The 22,500-nt window shown below is 37.5% G+C and overlaps 1 protein-coding gene across 5 annotated transcripts in view; it reads right to left on the minus strand.

The window, feature by feature from the left end:
* The window catches only part of astn2 (astrotactin 2), a 579,161-nt gene that overhangs the window by 202,723 nt on the left and 353,938 nt on the right, over positions 1-22,500 (minus strand). For all 5 annotated transcript variants that reach the window (XR_015489895.1, NM_001442877.1, XM_087251058.1 and 2 more), the window contains 2 exon segments: positions 18,080-18,154; positions 10,914-11,051 (listed from right to left, as the gene is read on the minus strand). Coding sequence is in view for 4 of the 5 variants with exons in the window: in NM_001442877.1 (NP_001429806.1) it covers positions 10,914-11,051; positions 18,080-18,154 (213 nt within the window). In the remaining variant the exon portion in view is untranslated.

Genomic DNA, 22,500 nt, shown 5'->3' on the forward strand with positions numbered 1-22,500 from the left:
AAATAATTAAGTTTGTCTGTTTGTTCATGCATTCACACAGCATTGTCTCCATTCCTCTCTAATGAGCGAGTATTTGCAGTGTTATTTGCAGTGTTTAAGAGTTTATATAATACCATAATTATATAATACCTCATAATACCACACAAATAATTTTCTCCAACTCTCTGAAACTGACCCTTTTAGGCTCTGATCCTAATTGTGGTGTTTTTGTGACTGTCGCTTTAAATTCAAATGAGATTGGGCTCTCATCAGAAGAAGACGGAGCTACAAATGCCTATGTGTCAGCATAGTGGCAGATTCAAAACTCAGATGGACAGACGGCTGCTTCTCACTCAGGGCTGCTGTTTATGCTAATTAGGGAGAGATGATCACTAGTGGGCGGGGCTTTCCCCCTCTGATGAACCATACAATGTGAGAATGTCAACCTAAGAGTTTCTGCAGACTGTTTTGATCTAGTGTGATTATAACAAATAGAATTTTAACCATTAAAGGTTGGTTTCATTCACACACTGCTGCCACAAAAATCTGCCTTAACTCCTTACAAAAGTGATTAGGTCTCTTTTAAACCTAAACTTCACCAAGGTAATTCATCTAACACAATTTATCCTACAGACGTGAATGACTTGATAAATCATGCTGCTTTAGTCTTACATTTTTCACCTGGCAAGTGACATTAAAATGGCCATTAAACTCCCATAGAGCCGAGCCATACCATACGCACCATCCAATGAATATGATCACTGCAAATTGGCTTCGCTGCCCTACACCAGTATTGCACCACTCTTTGTAATATAACAAGAAGTCTTTGCTCATTTCAGCCCTTTGTAATATGCTATAAAGCTCTGAGATCGATACTCATCTTCAACAGGCCCATGAATCCGTGTATCTCAGGGAATCTCTATTGTCATCGTGATTCATGTGAAACTCAAATCTTCAATCCCTGAAAGTCTGCCGCCGGATTGAGGCGCATCATAGATTTTTACTGCTCTGTTTATAGAAGCTGATCCTGCGTGATTTACAGCAGAAGTCAGGATTATTCGCCCCCCAGTGAATTTATTATTTCCCAAATGATGTTTAAGAGATTTAGAAATTTTTCACAGTATTTCCCTAATATTTTTTTTTTCTTCTGGAGAAAGTCTTATTTGTTTCATTTCGGCTAGAATAAAAGCAGTTAAATTTTTGTAAACCATTTTTAGGTCAATTGTAATGTGAACGGGACGCTGACAACTGACGTGCCAATCCAAATGCAGGATTATTAAGAATATTCAGGCAAGCAACAGTCAACAGATGTATGCATGCAATCTAGAGTCGTGGTCATAAAACAGGTGAGTGGCTAGAAGGCAGGCAGCAGACAAGGTAAACAAACAAAACAAAGCGAGGGTCAGAAACAAGACAAGGCAAGACAAGGAAAATTGCAACATAATGTTAACAGTACAGATAAACAAGACCCTGCAAAGAGCTGCTTGTGTGTGTGTGTGTGTGTGTGTGTGTGTGTGTGTGTGTGTGTGTGTGTGTGTGTGTGTGTACGTGTTTTTGTGACATATCATGACATAAATCTCTATAATGTCATGGGTATGACAGGTATTACAAAAAGGAGGTGAAATATGAGGATATTGGTGACAGCACCACCTGCTGCACCACTGAGCCGCCCCATTCATTTATTCATTCATACATTTTTTATTAATTCATTCACTCTCACTCACTCACTCACTCACTCACTCACTCACTCACTCACTCACTCACTCACTCACTCACGCATTCATTCATTCATTCATTCATTCATTCATTCATTCATTCATTCATTCATTCATTCATTAATTAATTAATTAATTTATTTATTTATTATTTTTTTATTTTATTTGTTTGTTCATTCCTTCCTTCCTTCCTTCCTTCATTCATTCATTCATTCATTCATTCATTCATTCATTCATTCATTCATTCATTATACATTTATTAATTCATAAATTAAAAAAAAAAAATATATATATATATATATATATATATATATATATATATATATATATATATATATATATATATATATATATTTGTTTTTTGTTCGTTTATTTAGTTATTTATTTTTCTATTTATTCATTTAATTAGGCTAGGCAAAAAAGCGTGATCGCTACTTTAAGTAGAATAACTATAGGATTATTAAAAACACATTAATCTATACAAATAAAATAATCACATTTTATGAAACACCAATTTAAGGGCACATAGGATGCATTTTGAAGAGAAAGCTTATGAAGTACAGGATGAATGATCTGCAAGAACATTAGCTCATTATAATGTTGAGTTGGCTAGCGGGCAGCATTCGTCAAAGCACCGAAGCCATCTCTCAGCCTATTGACAGCTTCATATCGACAGTACAGCGGGCTTCATTCACAGCTGGAGATGCTGGAGTGGGATTGATCAGGGGATTTAGAGAGTGTATGGGAAACTGCAGCTCTTCAGGATGGCCTAAAGTGGACCTGTGGACTGCGCGGATGAACCAAAACACACCACAATGCTAATGGTAGACTCGCTAGTCAATGTCTGGGGAAAACATGAACTTTAGACAACAAGAGTCTGTCAGACGCAGCATCTACAGTTGAAGTCAGAATTATTCCTCCTGTATATTTACCCCCAGTTTTCTGTTTAGTAGAGAAGATTTTTGTTAACACATATCTAAACATAATAGTTTGAAAAACTCATTTCTAATAACTAACATAGTTAGTTACTGGCCTAAATGTGTGTGTGGATGTTTCCCAGAGATGGGTTGCGGCTGGAAGGGCATCCGCTGCGTAAAAACGTGCTGGATAAGTTGGCGGTTCATTCCGCTGTGATGACCTCAGATTAATAAAGGGACTAAGCTCATATTCACTGGCTTACAGTATCTGTGATCCAGTGATCTGGCATATTCACATATCCCTCATATTTTTAGTTTACCTCCCAACCTCGTTTTTTTATTGATTTTATTTAGCCTATTAAGTTGCATGATTATTTTAGACCAGGGCTTCACAGTGCAGTTGGTAGCACAATCAGAGTTTGCATGTTCTCCCCGTGTTGGCGTGGGTTTCCCTTCGGATGCTCCGGTTTCCCCCACAGTCCAAACAGATGCACAATAAGGGAGTCGAATAAGCTAAATTGGCCGTCGTGTATGGGTGTTTCCCAGTGTTGGGTTGCAGCTGGAAGGCCATCCGCTACGTAAACTATACACTGGATAAGTTGGCGATTCATTCCACTGTGGCGACCCCTGATTAATAAAGGGACTAAGCTGAAAACTTTCTGTAAGCCAGTGATCTGGCTTTTAAAATGCATCCTGAACTACAGCTTGAAAGCCAGATTCGGCCTGTTGTTCGCTCGCGCTTCCTTCACTAAAGGCAACTGGCCAAAATTAAGCATGTTTTATCAGACAAGCACTCTGAAACAGTAATCCATGCCTTCATAACTTCCCGCTTGGACTCCTGCAATGCCCTTTATTTTGGGGTTGAGTCAGTCTTCTATTTCTTGACTGCAACTGGTTGAAAATGCAGCTGAAAATCACACCACAATGCTAATGGTAGACTCGCTAGTCAATGTCTGGGGAAAACATGAACTTTAGACAACAAGAGTCTGTCAGACGCAGCATCTACAGTTGAAGTCAGAATTATTCCTCTTGTATATTTCCCCCCAGTTTTCTGTTTAGTAGAGAAGATTTTTGTTAACACATATCTAAACATAATAGTTTGAATAACTCATTTCTAATAACTAACATAGTTAGTTACTGGCCTAAATTTGTGTGTGGATGTTTCCCAGAGATGGGTTGCGGCTGGAAGGGCATCCACTGCGTAAAAACGTGCTGGATAAGTTGGCGGTTCATTCCTCTGTGATGACCTCAGAATAATAAAGGGACTAAGCTGACAAGAAAATGAATATAAGTAATTATGAGTAAATTGACAGGAAATGTTCAATTTTGAATGAACTATCCCTTTAAATCTTGCACTTCTTCGTGGTTTTGGTTTATTTGTATAGGCTGGTTTATATGGCCTCTCAGCGGACAGCTGTATTAACCCGGCAGAAGCACAGAGGAGATTAGGAGTGTTTGCTTTGTGTTTCAGAATGAAGATAACCTCAGAAAACAGCCTCATGCTCCGCAACCTCTGGAGCAAAAGAAAGGTTCATTTCCGTTCTGGAGAAACCCAGAGAAAAGCAATCGCAGGTCACTGTCCTCACTTCCCAACGGGCCACCTCATTCTGAGATGAAATTGAAATGTTAATGAAGGCTATTCATCATCAGAGCCTAGGAATGATCTAAGAGGGAAAAATGAGAGAAGGTGTTTTATAAGAAAGGAATATAATCCCAATACTGGACGCCAAATGGAAAGTACGACTGTGGGATAGTATTCACGCCGCTTCACTTATTTGGCAAAGATAACACGGCGGTGTGTGCCAGAACGGCTTAAATTTTCTGTAATGTACTCGCAGCTGAGAACATAATTCCTGGCAGGCTTTTAGGAGCAAATTTACTGCTGAATAATAATAATAAAAGAAGATCATTAATCGCAGCGTGTCAGGAGAGCTTTCATAAAACATGCGATGGTTTCGCACTTTGAGTTCAAAGCATAATGATCGCTCGGTGCTCCCTCATATTTTTAGTTTACCTCCCAACCTTGTTTTTTTATTGATTTTATTTAGTCTATTAAGTTGCATGATTGTTTTAGACCAGGGCTTCACAGTGCAGTTGGTAGCACAATCAGAGTTTGCATGTTCTCCCCGTGTTGGCATGGGTTTCCCTTCGGATGCTCCGGTTTCCCCCACAGTACAAACAGATGCACTATAAGGGAGTTGAATAAGCAGAACTGGCCGTCGTGTATGGGTGTTTCCCAGTGTTGGGTTGCAGCTGGAAGGCCATCCGCTGCGTAAACTATACACTGGATAAGTTGGCGATTCATTCCGCTGGGGCGACCCCTTATTAGTAAAGGGACTAAGCTGAAAACTTTCTGTAAGCCAGAGATCTGGATTTTAAAATGCATCCTGAACTACAGCTTGAAAGCCAGATTCGGTCTGTTGTTCGCTCGAGCTTCTTTCACTAAAGGCAACTGGCCAAAATTAAGCATGTTTTATCAGACAAGCACTCTGAAACAGTAATCCATGCCTTCATAACTCCCCGCTTGGACTCCTGCAATGCCCTTTATTTCGGGTTTGAGTCAGTCTTCTATTTCTTGACTGCAACTGGTTGAAAATGCAGCTGCTCATCTTTTAACTGGCACAAGCAAATACCAGCACATCACCCTGCTTTTACCTTCTCTTCACTGGCTGCCCGTGCATTACAGGATACATTTTAATTCAAGCATTATGATCGCTCGGTGCTCCCTCATATTTTTAGTTTACCTCCCAACCTTGTTTTTTTTATTGATTTTATTTAGTCTATTAAGTTGCATGATTATTTTAGACCAGGGCTTCACAGTGCAGTTGGTAGCACAATCAGAGTTTGCATGTTCTCCCCGTGTTGGCGTGGGTTTCCCTTCGGATGCTCCGGTTTCCCCCACAGTCCAAACAGATGCACGGTAAGGAAGTTGTATAAGCTAAATTGGCCATCGTGTATGGGTGTTTCCCAGTGTTGGGTTGCAGATGGCAGGCCATCCGCTGCGTAAACTATACACTGGATAAGTTGGCGATTCATTCCGCTGTGGCGACCTCTGATTAATAAAGGGACTAAGCCGAAAACTCTCTGTAAGCCAGAGATCTGACTTTTTAAATGCATCCTGAAAGCCAGATTCGGTCTGTTGTTCGCTCGAGCTTCTTTCATTTAAGGCAACTGGCCAAAATTAAGCATGTTTTATCAGACAAGCACTCTGAAACAGTAATCCATGCCTTCATAACTCCCTGTTTGGACTCCTGTAATGCCCTTTATTTTGGGTTTGAGTCAGTCTTCTATTTCTTTACTGCAACTGGTCGAAAATGCAGTTGGTAATCTGTTTAACTGTTTCCCAGTGTGGGGTTGCAGCTGGTAGGCCATCCGTTGCGTAAACTATACACTGGATAAGTTGGCGATTCATTCCGCTTTGGCGACCCCTGATTAATAAACGGACTAAGCTGAAAACTCTCTGTAAGCCAGTGATCTGGCTTTTAAAACGCATCCTGAACTACAGCTTGAAAGCCAGATTCGGTCTGTTGTTCGCTCGAGCTTCTTTCACTAAAGGCAACTGGCCAAAATTAAGCATGTTTTATCAGACAAGCACTCTGAAACAGTAATCCATGCCTTCATAACTCCCCGCTTGGACTCCTGCAATGCCCTTTATTTTGGGGTTGAGTCAGTCTTCTATTTCTTGACTGCAACTGGTTGAAAATGCAGCTGCTCATCTTTTAACTGGCACAAGCAAATACCAGCACATCACCCTGCTTTTACCTTCTCTTCACTGGCTGCTCGTGCATTTCAGCATCCAATTTAAGTTACTTTTATTTCAAAGCATAATGATCGCTCGGTGCTCCCTCATATTTTTAGTTTACATCCCAACCTTGTATTTTTATTGATTTTATTTAGTCTATTAAGTTGCATGAGTTGAATAAGCTAAATTGGCCGTCGTGTATGGGTGTTTCCCAGTGTTGGGTTGCACTTGGAAGGGCATTCACTGCGTAAAACATATGCTGGAGATAAGTCATGATTGAATAGTCTCTTGTTACAATTCAGCCCACCCAGCTCACCTCTACCACATGTTTTTGGACTGTTGGGGAAACCGGAGCACAGAGGAAACCCACACAAACACGGGGAGAACATGCAAACTCCACATAGAAATGCCAACTGACCCAGCCGAGGCTCAAACCAGGGATCTTCTTGCTGTGAGGTGATCACCACCATGCAGCCTCTGTATGAGTTAATCTATTAAAAAAGCATGCGCACACACACACACACACACACACACACACGAGAACAACATGCAGTATTCATGAGGTGAGATTTTGTCAGCTAGTGAGATGTTTATCTACTAAAACCCTGGATAAATGTGTTGATGGTGTCTACAGTATTACAGTACACAATGTGCTGACACCAGAGGAACACCTTGGCATATGTTGGATTGCAATAATGACAAAAACGGCTTGTTGTGGGAAGAAAAAAAAAAAAGGTAAAAGTCATGCTGTAAATAGCTTGTTTCCCTGAGGACATTTCAGCCAACGGCAGCTGTGGGGCTATCAGAGGTAAAGAGTGTCACATATGAAGAGAAAACTATTAATAACTAACCCAACAACTCAGCTAGCACACAGACTGATGGCAGACAATGCAATACAATGCACTAACAACGTTAAAGGTTTGAGCCCTCCTGTTCGATTCTCAGATAGGCAAGGCTAGCGAAATATACAACTTGCATGCGATGGAAAAGCAATTAACAAATGCAAAAAGAGTGTAATGAAAAAATATAGTCTATAACTATTCTTGTTGATCATTTGGAAAATGAGTGGATTCGTTGAATTATCTGTTGATCTGCATCCCAATCATCACAAAAGCTGCTTTTCCACTATCGTGCCAAACCGTTCTAAGAACACTTTGGTACGGTTACGGTTGTTTCTCCACTGAGCCTGGAACAGCGCGGCATGATTACAAACCGTTCTCGGCCCGGAATTCTCGGCACGGTTAGACAAATATTTTCTAAAACGTTTAGCAATAATTCGCCTACAGCTTGTTAGTTAATTATGAACACAAAAATAATTATATTAATAAAAATAAAATGATCAAAATAAAAAGATAATAGAGCAGCATTTTGCTAAATATAATAGTGCTTTATATGCTTTAAATCCTGCAATATATGTGTTGTTTCATATTCGTTTTTTATTTCACTTGCTGCATTCGTTATTTAATGTTTGAATAGTAAAACAAATAACAGCCATCACTTAATTGGTTTCATTTTACCATCAAAATGTAGTATATTTTATATCATTATCAACTTTTGATATAAAAACGCAGTGTAATTTAACTAATTTTTAAAAATGAAATAATTTATGTGCTGTGTTTTTATTAGTGAAAGTGCCCGCTCACCTTTGACAAGGCCTGTCCAAAATTATATTTCTGCCACTATAATGCAAATGCACTATTATTGTTGTCTTATCATTGTTTATTTTTCTGTTATGTTCAGAGATTTTAAATATTATTTATTTCCCCTCCAATTATTTTCAATCATCACGTTACATTTTGGTAATTTTCCCTCCAAATAAAATTTAGCCAGAGCTGCGCAACATATAAATAAATAAGGGTGCACATTTAGCACCCCTATTTGATAGAGCGGCATAACAGTGTTTAGTCACATGGTTGCTTTTGCTTTTATGAAAAAAACAAATACCTAGTTTCGGCTCTTATTTAACTTTAATTGAACAAAGGGAGCCGTTTACATTGCGTTACCAAGGCAACTACTGATGCGTTTTGTGTAATGTTTTAAAGAGCTTTGTCGCAGCACGACAGTGGAAAATTAAACCTTATCTGTGCTGTCTGGCCCGGTTTGGCACGGAATGAAACAGTTCGGTTTAAAGAACGATTCAGCACGATAGTGGAAAAGCGGCTAAATACTGCAGAAGACCTACTGGAACCAGGATGGAGCCAAGATTCTCACTGAAATCAGTCAAGTTTGGTGAAGGAGAAATCATGGTTTGGGGATACATTCAGTGAGAAATCTGCAGAGTGGATGATCAACATCAACAGCCTGAGGTATCAAGACATTTGTGCTCCCCATTACATTACAAACCACAGGAGAGGGACAATTCTCCAGCAGGATAGCGCTCCTTCTCATACTTCAGCCTCCACATCAAAGCTCCTGAAAGCAAAGAAGGTGCTCCAGGATTGGCCAGCCCAGTTACCAGACATGAACATTATTGAGCATGTCTAGGGTAAGATGAAGGCAGAGGTGTTGAAGATGAATCCAAAGGATCCTACAATGGATGTCAATGGCTACCGGTTTCCAACATTCTTTAAAATATCTTCTTATGCATCCAACAGAAAACAGAAATGCATGTATGTTTGGAACCAGTAAATGTTTTGTAAATTATGACAGAATTGAAATGTTTGTGTGAACGCTCACTTTAAATGGTGCTGTAATAGATCAGACTGGCTTGTAGGCAGTGGTGAAGCTCTTGTTCAGGTGTTTGATTGGCAGCTGTTTGTGGGAACTGAACCTGAGAGGCTGTTTTTTTGAGTTTTAGTGCTGTGGTACAGACAAATGTCTTCAAAAAGTGTTCAATAACTTTCAGTCGTTGCTGCTGCTCTGTACTGTAAATAAAAATCAGACTTGGCCACTGAAACTCCACCAGGAATTACAGTCTGACTCTCTCTCTCTCTCTCTCTCTCTCTCTCTCTCTCTCTCTCTCTCTCTCTCTCTCTCTCTCTTTCTCTGATGGAAGTATTAGGAAATGTCTTAGACTGCAGATTTACAAAAGATTGGAAAAAAGGCGAATCTAAAGGCTCATTCACTCCTGGAATGATGACTATTAGTAACTAGCATAATTACTACAACTATATTGGTAACTATATTAGTGTCATTTGATGAATGATTTGGGCTTTATTGATAAAAAAAATAATAAAAATAAATAAGATAAATATATAAATACATAAAATTTATATATATATATATATATATATATATATATATATATATATATATATATATATATATATATATATATATATATATAAACAAACAAATAGGCAAACAAATAAATCAATAAATAAATAATAAAATGAAATAAAAATTATTATAAAATAAATACATAACTACATAAATAAAGAGATAAATAAACAAATAAATAAATAAATGTTCAAATGAATAAATAAATAAATGAATAAATAAATAAAATGAAAATAAAATATATTTAAATAATAAATACATTTATAAATACATAAATAAATAGACAAATAAACAAACAAATAATAAGATAATAATATACATTAAATACATAATAAAATAAAATAAAACAAAAAATATTCTAAAAATATATAAATAAACAAACAAACGAACGAACGAACGAACGAACAATGAACAAACAAACAAACAAACAAATAAATAAATAAATAAATAAATAAATAAATAAATAAATAAATAAATAAATAAATAAATAAATAAATAAAGCTGTTTAAAAAATTTTAAAAAGTCATTTTAAGGTCAAAATGATTAGCTCCTTTTAGCTATTTTTTAAAAACATTTTTATAAATTTTATAAATTAAACTAATAAATAAATATGTAAATAGATAGACAGATAGATAGATAGATAGATAGATAGATAGATAGATAGATAGATAGATAGATAGATAGATAGATAGATAGATAGATAGATAGATAGATAGATAGATAGATAGATAGATAGATAGATAGATAGATAGATAGATAGATAGATAGATAGATAGATAAAATAAGAATAAATAATTTGAAAAAATATAAAAATAATGAAAAATTAATTAATAAAAATTAAATTAAATTAAATTAATTCTAATCATTTTGTCATGTATTGTCTGTACACTAAAAAAAAAATCCAAAATACAAAGAAAAAACATTTAAAATAAAGCAATAATGCATATTTAATTATATTGTTAAGACCGTATACACATTCTCCTTGGTGTCAACAGGTTTTAACACAACTACCCAGCAACTATCTGAATGATGGATTAAGGCTCCATAAATCAACATACTTAAAAAGCAATAATAAAGATTTTAAAAGAGATTCTCATACAAAAGGACCCAGACCTGCATTGCTGAAGTATAATAAACCAGAATTAGCCATGTTTACATCCACCTATTTGCATGCACACACTTAGTAGGATAAACTTTTTAGGGAAAAATCGGAGCACAAATTCTGATGGAAGCGCATTTCAAATCAAATTTGGACAGTTTTTTTTTCCAGTATCATGCAGCTATTGAACTGAAAAAGCACACACACAGATGGCCTTGTTGGGAAGTGTGTGATGAACTCACCGCACTTCTCCAGGGTCTTCAGTAACCAACACATCCGTCTTACAGCTGGCTATAGGGTTGATGGACAGCTCCACCGGAGGAACCACAAAACTCTTAGTGACCGGCAGCCAGAGGCCTTGACCCAGACTGTAGGATGACCTGCAGCAGGACACACACAGAGCACAACCTGTCAACTGAATGTTAATGACTGCAAGAAAAAAAACAGTGGCTTATTGCAAGAAGACCACACAGACCCTTTTCACAAGACGGTTAAAAGACATGTTTTAAAGCTCATCAGCATCTTAAATCCATAAAAGTTTTGAATATGTTTTATTTATTTAAAAAAAAATGAATGAACATTTATATGTATTTATGTATATATTATATCATCTTTGTATACAATTATAAAAAAATAAATGAATTAGCGCTTGTGTGAGGTGTTTTTAATGTAGCATCTATTGGGGCAGGACAATAGATATAGATATAGAAATAAAATAAAATATAAAACGTCAATCAATCTATGATATTATTCACAAAAAAATAAAAATAAAATAAAATAAAATAAAATAAAATAAAATAAAATAATATAAAATAAAATAAAATAAAATAAAATAAAATCATAAATAAAATAAAATAAAATAAAATAAAATAAAATAAAATAAAATAAAATAAAATAAAATTAAATTAAAAACTTTAATTAATCTATGATATCGTTCACAAAAAATAAAAAAATAAATAAAATAAAATACAAAATAAAATAAAATAAAATAAAATAAAATAAAATAAAATAAAATAAAATAAAATAAAATAAAATTAAATTAAATTAATTTAAATTAAATTAAAAACTTTAATCAATCTATCGTTCGCAAATAAATAAAATAAGCAATAATATATAATCAATCAATCAATCAATCAATCAATCAATCAATCAATCAATCAATCAATCAATCAATCAATCAATCAATCAATCAATCAATCAATCAACTAACCAACCAAACAACCAGCCAATCAAACTAACTAAACAAACCAAACGAAATCAAACAATAAATCAATCAACCATCCATCCTTCCATTCATCCATCCATCCATCCATCCATCCACCTTATTCTTTCTCCCTAGTCCCTAATTACACCACCGCGGAATGAACTATTCCAGCATATGTTTTACACAGCGCATGCCCTTCCAGCTGCAACCCAGTACTGGGAAACACCCTACACACTCATTCACACTCATATACGACCAAACTAGTTTATCCAATTCCCCTCTAGCGCATGTGTTTGGACTGTGGGAGGAAACCGCAGCACCCGGAGGAAACCCACGCCAACACGAAGAGAACGAGGACTCTTTCTGAGTGTGGTCGAATGCTGACCTTGAATGCACGCGAGCACATCTGAATTACTGCAGATCAATGCATACTTACACTCATAAATAAGAGCGGAACGGCTCGCTCCTGCCCATCAGCGGACACTTCACAGAGCATCGATTGCTTTCCGTCAGCGTCTGCGGCTCAACTCAATGACTGCTGGTTAAGACTGATGACGGCTCGCTGAGTAATGTCAGACTGAAAGCATCATATACGATGCATTTATTTTGGCTCTGGGTGTAGACCCGAGAAGAGGAGGGAAAATATGGTCAGAGTCTGAAAGTGTTTTATAGTTTTATAGTGAAAAAGTTCAGAGTTTAACAGGAAGCAGGAAAGTGAGACATTGTCATGACATGTGTGGGAAACAACACATAATGTGGGCCAAATTACAATGTATTTATGTATATATATATATTTATTTATTTTTTTTTTTACATAAAAGCATGACTCTCATTGATTGATTGATTGATTGCTTTGCAGGTTGATTGGTCGGTCAATCATTTGATTGGCTTGTTGGTTGGTTGTTTGATTTATTGATTTATTGAATGATTGATTGATTCATTGAATGGTTCAATTGATTGATTAATTAGTTGGTCAAGCATTTAGATGATTGGTTTGTTGTTTAATTGATCGATTGAGTGATTGATTAATTAGTTGGTTGGACAATCGTTTGATTGGTTTGTTGGTTGTTTGGTTGTTTGTTTGTTTGTTTGTTTGTTTGTTTGTTTGTTTGTTTGTTTGTTTGATTGATTGATTGATTAGTTGGTTGGTCAATCGTTCAATCGGTTTGTCGGCTGATTGATTGATTGATTGATTGATTGATTGGTCGGTCAGTCAATTGATTGTTCAATAGATTGATTCTTTGATTGTATGACTGATTGATTGTTTGACTGGATGAATAATTGCTTGATTGCTTGATTGATTGATTTATTGATTGATTAGTTTGTTGGTCGGTTGGTCAATCATTTGATTGATGTGTTGGTTGGTTAGTTGATTAATTAATCTGTCAGACTGATCGGTCAGTCGATTGATTGTTTAATATTTTGATTTATTGGATGAATAATTGATTGATTGATTGATTGGTTGATTAATTGATTGATTGATTGATTGATTGATTGATTGATTGATTGATTGATTGATTGATTGGTTGATTGATTGATTGATTGATTGATTGATTGATTGATTGATTGATTGATTGATTGATTGATTGATTGATTGGCCAGCCGGTTTTCTGGTCAGTTGGTCAGTCATTCGATTGGTTTGTTGGTTGGTTGGTTGAATAATTGATTGATTGATTGTTAGATAGATGGATGGTTGGATGGTTGGTAGGTCGATTGATCCATTTCATTTCATTTTTGATTGATTGATTGATTGGATGAATGGTTGATTTATTGATATATTTATTGATTAGTTGGTTGGATGGTTGGTTGATTGATTAGTCGGTCAGTCGATTAATTGTTTAATAAACATGTACATATATTGGTTGATTGATTGATCAATAGATTAGATGAATGGTTGATTTATTGGTTTGTTGATTAGTTGATTAATTGATTGATTGATTGATTAATTAATTGATTAATTAATTGATTAGTTAATTGTTTTATTGATTGATTGATTGATTGATTGATTGATTGATTGATTGATTGATTGATTGATTGATTGATTGATTGATTGATTGATTGATTGATTGATTGATTGATTGATCGATCGACCGACCGACCGATCGATCGAACGACCGACCGACCGACCGACTAACCTACTGATGAAAATACTAAAAATACACATGATGTAGTTATCAAATACAAATTGCATGCAAACATTTCAGTGCAGATTCCAGCTGAAATGCACACTATAGCCAATTTTATTCATTTTAAATTAAGTAAGATTATTAATTAATAAAGACTTGTCCTTGCACATTTACTTTTTTCATTTGGCTCCTTTAGTAAGCTTCACATATTTGTCATTTCTAGTGTATAAACCTTGCACAGTAATCTCACTGGCACAGCATTCCACCGACTGTATGATATGAAGCGCTCAATACAAGTCCAAACACTGAGTCATGAATGAAAACTGGTTGTAAAGGCAGCATTCGCATACAAAGAGCTTTAAAGCAAATTTGTGTTTGTTAACCGGAGTTAAGTTGGCAACACTTTATTTCAAATCACAATTCATGCTAAGAAAAAAAAAACATCAACTAAGACCATTAACTGCGAATTAGCTGCTTATTAATAGTTAGTAAGGTAATAGCTGGATTTTGGTTTCGGGTATGATTACAGATGTAAATTAGGATTTCAGTTTCCGAACAGCAGTTTTCTTTTAACTTTTTAAGAACACCGCCATTTTAGTTAACTTTTAAAATCACATTTTAATTTCAACGTTGACGTTTTAATTATCTTTTCTTTGTTTTTTACCTGTAAGTGAGTTCTCGTTCAAACTATTCATTACGTTTAAAGTGGCTGACAATAATAAACATTAATAATAAGTATTAATCTGTAGTTTTGTAGTAAGCTGCAGCCGCTTAATTGGACCTACTATGTATTTCAATACCAGTCATAAACCACTTTCACACAGTGATACCAGTAAATATCCGCAAAATTTCCAGAACGACTTTACCGGTAATTTAGAAAAGCGCTGTTCACACAGGCGAGGACGTTACGGAATTTTTCCGGAAAAGTCCATTCACACATCCATTCCAAAATACCGGTAAATTATGACATCATTAACCAGAAATGAGCTCTAAATGGCTGCGCTTGTATTTGTAGACATTTGACTACATCACAAACTCTGTGGATGGATCAGTATTGTGAACAACTTCGATGAAAACATATAGAGAAACACTTTCGCATGTCGAGATGTAAGTTACTCGGTATGTGTGTGTGCTGGGCTGGCGCTCACCGGCTGAAGCACTGCGTCAAGCCACTAAAGGAAGCGGAGCTTGAAGGTAAACAAACCACGGCTTATCATAAGCATCTTATCGATAATTATTTACACGGTTAGCATTAAGAAGAAACATATAAACGTGATCTGACTAACGTCTAGCAGCTAAATGTGTCTGGAAAAATATTCAAAGGCTTTTATTTTCATAAACCGCGCGGACGTGTATGCGTCTGAGTGTTCTGATTGGCTAGAGTAGACGTCTCACGTCAGCATGTTCTAGACGTGCACGCGCTCTTTCCGGCAATCTTCCTTCTGCATTCACACAGCGCAGCATTCCGGCAAATTACTGGTAATGTCACAACTTCTCTTTCCGGAAAATAGCCAGAACGAATTTACCGGTATTTTCAAAAAGGGCCTGTTCACACATACAACCTTTCCGGAAAATTGCCGGTATTTTTCCGGAAAGGTCTGTATGTGTGAAAGGGGCTATTATGATGATACTTGGAGAGACAATTTTTTCTGAGGTGGTACTTGGTGAAAAAAGTTTAAGAACACTGCATTGAAGTAAATATTAAAATGTTAAAGTTTGTCGTTTCTCACTGGATATTTAAAAGCGAACTGTATATTTCACTCATAGCTTCCCTGGCTGTTAGATGACATTATATAGACCTTTTTCTTGGAACGCAAAATTACCCATTATGCTTTGCGTGTATGCGCAAGGAGAATGCGAAGAACTTCCGGTCGGCAGCTGATGCGTGTAAACAGTCACATTTGGACAGCTTTGAAACGATAGTTTTAATCTATTTTATCTGCTTTTATCCTCTTTTAACTAATCCTGTTGTCCATCAGCAGCATCTCCTAGACTGATCATTTGAAGAAATGCCATCTAATAGGATGGAAAACAGCTGCTGTGAGGCGTTTTCCCCTCGTTGTCAGACGGCATCTTCTCCAGTTTAAATGAAGCCTCGTCATCGCTAAAGTCAACATTTTCTCTTTATTTCAAATATATAATCAGCCCAAACACATGTAGTTCACCAAAAAGCCTGTACTGTGCCACTGACACACTGATTTAATAACGCTGACAAAGTAAAAATTATAGACTCATGTCATTTCAAAATGACAGAAAAACACAAACCGTGGTGAAAACAACACACGAAATGAAACACAAACGGCTCGCGATCAGAATGAACAGCAAATCAGCAGCAGAGGATCAATAACAGACTTTTATTGGTCATTTCTGTAAATTGCACGACTTTCATACCTTTCATGCCATAACTCTGGTTTGCTCTGTCTCTCTCTCTCTCTCTCTCTCTCTCTCTCTCTCTCTCTCTCTCTCTCTCTCTCTCTGTGTGTGTTAAAGAGACGCTGAGCTAACACTGTATTTCTGACGGCAGACACGTGAACTAGGAGAACATTTTTCTCGTATTTCTGACGCGCTTGAACCACATGTGACCGATTATAACGGCTTTAACAGACACATTTTTAAGTTGTGTGTCACAAAAACACTCTGTTATCCATTACAAACGTCCTTGAAACCCATTTTCGGAGCGCAAATTACCAGTTGTACACGCTGTGAACGGAAGTTTTTAGCATTCTACCGGAAGACGCTGGTCGCTATGGCGCCCTCCATGCAGCAGCCATGAAAAAGGTCTATAGACCTTTTTCATAATTCTCCTAGTTCATGTGTCTGCCGTCAGAAATACAGTGTTAGCCCAGCGGCTCTTTAACACACACACAGAGAGAGAGAGAGAGAGAGAGAGAGAGAGAGAGAGAGAGAGAGAGAGAGAGCGAGCAAACCAGAGTACTGGCATGAAACTTAACAGATATGAAAGTCGTGCAATTTACACAAATGAGCAATAAAAGTCTGTTATTGATCCTCTGCTGCTGATTTGCTGTTCATTCTTATCGCGAGCCGTTTGTGTTTTATTTCGTGTGTTGTTTTCACCACGGTTTGTGTTTTTCTGTCATTTCGAGATGACACTAGCCTATATTTTCACTTTGTCAGCGTTATTAAATCAGTGTGTCAGTGGCACAGTACAGGCTACGTGTGTGTGTCAAACATTTTGGTGAATAACATGTGTTTGGGCTGGTTATATATTTGAAATAAAGAGAAAATGTTGACTTTAGCGATGACGAGGCTTCATTTAAACTGCAGAAGATGCCGTCTGACAACGAGGGGAAAACGCCTCACAGCAGCTGTTTTCCATCCTATTAGATGGCATTTCTTTAAATGATCAGTCCAGGAGATGCTGCTGATGGACAACAGGATTAGTTCAAAGAGGATAAAAGCAGGTAAAATAGATTAAAACTATCGTTTCAAAGCTGTCAAATGTGACTGTTCACACGCATCAGCTGCCGACCGGAAGTTCTTCGCATTCTCCCTGCGCATACACGCAAAGCATCATGGGTAATTTTGCGTTCCAAGAAAAAGGTCTATAGCTGTCTCTTTTAGATGTGGCATTTGAAATGTACCTGGAGCAAAGTGTTTCCAATAAAAATACCAGCATGCATCATTCAGACGGCAGTCAGGCTTGCTCCAATCCATGTGACGAGTTACATCAGATATATATGTGTTTTTTTTTAAGGGCAAAAGCTTTTCAGACTGTCACGCCTCCAGGACAGACACATAGCCAAATCCAAAGTGGCGTTCTGCGGTTTGTGACCTGTCCTCGTTTCCTTTCTATCGCCACCGATTTCACAAGCACATGAAAAAATAAACACAGCGAGCCACTAAACACCCAGAACGGCCCGAGAGCCTGCTTTAAAACAGATCGAGCTCCAGTAAACATGCCTGGGGCGAATGATGGCAGGGAAAAAAGCTGGGCTGACAGCAGACGGGATGCCCTGTCTGAACCGGGACGCCCCGTGGACTGTCTTGTTCAGCATGGGACTTTCATTCGGCGGACAGACAGCTGGAGAAATGTGTGTTTTTTTTAGGTCGCGCTTACCTGAAAATCTTCTCTGGAGCCTGTTCTCCTGTGACAAGGTCATAGCCTTTCTCCAGGTTTGAGTACGGCCACGGACTGCAGGAGGAACACACATAAACAAGAAGATTGATGTTTCTAAAAGGTGAATGACGCAAATTTGTATTGCAGTTACAGTTGATGTCTTATTAGATCTTATTAGACCTCCCTAAATAATTAGTACATCCGGAAAGTATTGATAGCACTTAACTTTTTTTTTTTCCACATTTTTTATTATTCCAAAATTTATTAAATTCATTTATTTCCTCAACATTCTACACACAATCCCCCATATTGACAATCTGAAAAAAAAGTGTTTTTGAAATTGTTGCAAATTTATTAAAAATAAATAACCTGAAAAAAATCAGATGTACATCAGTATTCACAGCCTTTGCTCAATAATTTGCTGATGCACCTTTGGCAGCGATTACAGCCTCAAGTCTTCTTAAATATGATGCCACAAGCTTGGCACATCTGTCTTTGGGAATTTTTGCCCATTTCCTCTTTGCACTGCCTCTCAAGCTCTATCAGGTTGGATGGGAATTGACGGTGTACAGCCATTTTCAGATCTCTACAGAGATGTTCAATAGGATTTAGGTCTGGGCTCTGGCTGGGCCACTCAAGGATATTTACTGAGATTTTGTGAAGCCACTCCATTGATATGTTGGCGGTGTGCTTTGGGTCATTGTCCTGCTGGAAGATGAACCGTCGCCTCAGTCTGAGGTCTACAGCACTCTGAAGCAGGTCTTCATTCAGGTTGTCTCTGTACATTGCTGCATTCATCTTTCCCTCTATCCTGACTAGTCTTCCAGTTCCTGCTGCTGAAACACATCCCCACAGCAGGATGCTGCCACCACCATGCTTCACTGTAGGGATGCTATTAGCCTGGTGATGAGCGCTGCCTGCTTTTCTTCAAACGTAACGCCTGGCGTTCACTCCAAAGAGATCAATTTGAGTCTCATCAGAGCAGAGAGTTTAGTTTCTGATGGTCTGAGAGTCCTTCAGATGCCTTTTGGCAAACTCCAGGCAGGGACTGTCTTCCGTCTGGCCACTCTACCATACAGGCCTGATTGGTGGATTGCTGCACAGATGGTTGTCCTTCTGTAAGGTTCTCCCCTATAAACAGAAGAACGCTGGAGCTCAGACAGAGTGACCATCAGGTTATTGATCACCTCCCTGGCTCTTTCTCCCCCGATCACTCAGCTTAGATGGCCGGCCAGCTCTAGAAAGAGTCCTGGTGGTTCCAAACATCTCCCACTTTTGGATGATGGAGGCCACTTAAATCCCCTTTCTTCCCCATTCTGAAGCTCGGTTTGAACTGCAGCAGATCGTCTTCACCATGTGTACATGCCTAAAGCATTGAGTTGCTGCCATGTGATTGGTTGATTAGAAATTTGCATAAACGAACAGTTGGACAGGTGTGCCTAATAAAGTGGCCAGTAAGTGTGTTAAGTTTTTTTTTTCTCATTTTAGGACCATTATAAGTGGAAAATCACGGTAGAGGGTAAAAAAAAGCATATTTACTTCAGCTTCATGGTGACTTTAACTAGCATAGGGTTGTCAATCCTGCATCCAGAGAAAAAACCTGCAAGCCAAATTCCAAAAAAAAAAAAAAAAAAAAAACACAACTCTTTAAGGTCTGAAAGCTGACTAGAAACTGGTTTTGCAGGAAGGTTAAAAAAAACATTGAAGAACAAATTATAGTGCTCGCCTGAAGGGTTAATATGATACTGCTACTGTTCCAATGAGGTTGCTATGCAGTTGCTAATGTGATCAGATTGAATGCGGGGGCTTTTGATAAGGTGTTATAGATTGTTGCTTTGTAATTTCAAGGGTATTAAAGGAATTAATGAGCACCAAATGTTCACTCATTTACAAACAAAACAATGGATTAGCAACAAACTTATATATGAATAAAACTACAAAAATAGAAACAAAGAGGGGTGGCATGGTGGCTCTGTGGTTAGCACTGTGGCCTCAGAGCAAGAAGGTTGCTGGTTTGAGTCCTGGCTGGGCCAGTTGGCATTTCTGTGTGGAGTTTGCATGTTCTCCCCGTGTTGGCGTGGGTTTCCTCCGGGTGCTCTGGTTTCCCCCACAGTCCACACACATGCGCTATAGGGGAGTTCATGAACTAAATTGGTTGTAGGGTATGAGTGTGGGTGTGTGTGAATGAGTGTGTATGGGTGTTTCCCAGAACTGGGTTGCAGCTGGAAAGGCATCCACTGCATAAAACATATGCTGGCGGTTCATTTCACTGTGGTGACCCCTGATATATAAGGGACTCAGCCGAAGGAAAATTTATGACTTGATGTTAATAGGGTATATGCAGAAGTATGCAAATAGGACTTTTAATTTGAATGAGTGTGTGTGTGGATGTTTCCCGGAGATGGGTTGCGGCTGGAAGGGCATCCACTGCGGAAAAACGTGCTAGATAAGTTGGTGTTTTATTCCGCTGTGGCGACCCAGAATTAATGAAGGGACTAAGCTAAAAGGAAAATGAATGAATGAATAAAATAAAATAAAATAAAGTAAAATATAAAATAAAATTAAATTAAATTAAATTAAATTAAATTAAATTAAATTAAATTAAATTAAATTAAATTAAATTAAATTAAATTAAATTAAATTAAATTAAACAAATCGTAACAAAATAAAAAAAAATAAAAAAAAAGTATTTTAAATTATAAAGAATATTATTATATATTATTATTATTATATACAAAATCGGCTCGTTTAAGGTCTGTTTTCTTAAAAAATCATCGATCTCCACTGGCTGAGTGAAAAAATGATATAAAGTGGGTCTCAGATTGTACAAGAAGCACTGCATTAAATGACATTTTCCCCGTCATGTCTTTATAATATGAGCATTTATTTTACCCCAATATATTCAGTGGAGCTTCTGTGCTAGCCTGCCGATTCTGACAAACGGCTTTTTTTTCTCGTTTTACACTGCCAAAGTCTGTTTAACTGAATGTATTTTATTTACATAACAACATTGAGGCTGTAAAAGGAATTGTATAAAATGAAAAAAACAAAACAAAAAAAAAAAAACTGACAATAACAGCTCACCGGAAGTTTATCAGTATGGGAAACACACTAGCTCGGCATATACCCCATTGCACATAACTTGATCACATTAATTATGTATGTTTAAACGTGCAGCTAGAGATCTATTCTGGTGCATTTTGCTTGATGAAGCTCTCTGATGTTCAGCACAAAATCATGATTTTCATTGGGACAAATTCCACTATTAAGCAAAAGTGTTTGTTTAGAATGAATGTGAACAGATGGGTTCAGCAAAAGCACAGTTTGTCCTGATTAACCACCTCCGAGCTCCGAAAATGAAGAGCGTTGCATTCTGCACTGTTAAAGTTTACAGATTATTACTATGCAGTTGCTAAGGTTTGCCAAAGCACCTAACTGGGCACTATATATAGTCACTAAGTAGTTTCCAGGGTGTTTTAGGCGATTGCTAGTGTTCTAGAATGTTCCCTTACAGTTCTGTGCTGGTCTGTTCACCTACTTTGAATGTTGTCACTGGATTGAATAGGCGTTATTAGAGGTTATCAGATGATGAGTCAGTAGGGGCTCTTCTACACCTACTGGTAGGCTCAGAAGACTGTTATCATCCATCCACATGGTTAATCAGCTCTACTAAAAGAGAAGACTCCAGATCCAGATCTGTTTTTACATTACTGTGATGTTGGGTTTAGGGTTGGGGTAGAGGTAGATGCTAATAAAATACAGTTAATGGGAAATCACAGTGGTACAGTGGGTAGCACAATTACAAGAAGGTTGCTGGTTCGAGCCTCGGCTGGGTCAGTTGGCATTTCTGTGTGAAGTTTGCATGTTCTCCCCATGTTGGCGTGGGTTTCCTCCGGGTGTTCCAGAGGAACCAAAGACATGCGGTACAGGTTAATAGGGTGAGCTAAATTGTCTGTAGCGTGTGTGTCAATGAGTGTGTATGGGTGTTTCCCAGTGATGGGTTGCAGTTGGAAGGGCATCCACTGTGTTAAACATTACCCAGCGACCTTCTTGCTGTGAGGCGACAGCACTACTTCTTGCGCCACTGTATCACCTTATTTATATAATTAACAATCACTCCGGCATGCACTTCAATAAAGTGATGTGAATAAATGCCCCAGCCAACGTCTGTCATCACAGTGGTTCAGTATTATTATTTTTATATTTTTATCAGCTCCTGAACTTGTCTTGAGCATCTGTCTGCACTTCCAATGAGCGTCTCACACCTCGATAGGTCACCACATTGCATTCATTGCATTTTGCCTTCTTCTTCTGAGGTGCAACTTATTTATTAGAGGAGAAAAAAGACCACAGTGGCTTCTTCTAATGCACTTGACTACATTTCTCTGACTTATATTTGCACAAGTTCATTAAGACGGGAT

The sequence above is a fragment of the Danio rerio genome, chromosome 5 (assembly GCF_052040795.2).
Source record: "Danio rerio strain M-AB ecotype USA chromosome 5, GRCz13ab, whole genome shotgun sequence".
In the NCBI taxonomy this organism is placed as follows: domain Eukaryota; kingdom Metazoa; phylum Chordata; class Actinopteri; order Cypriniformes; family Danionidae; genus Danio; species Danio rerio.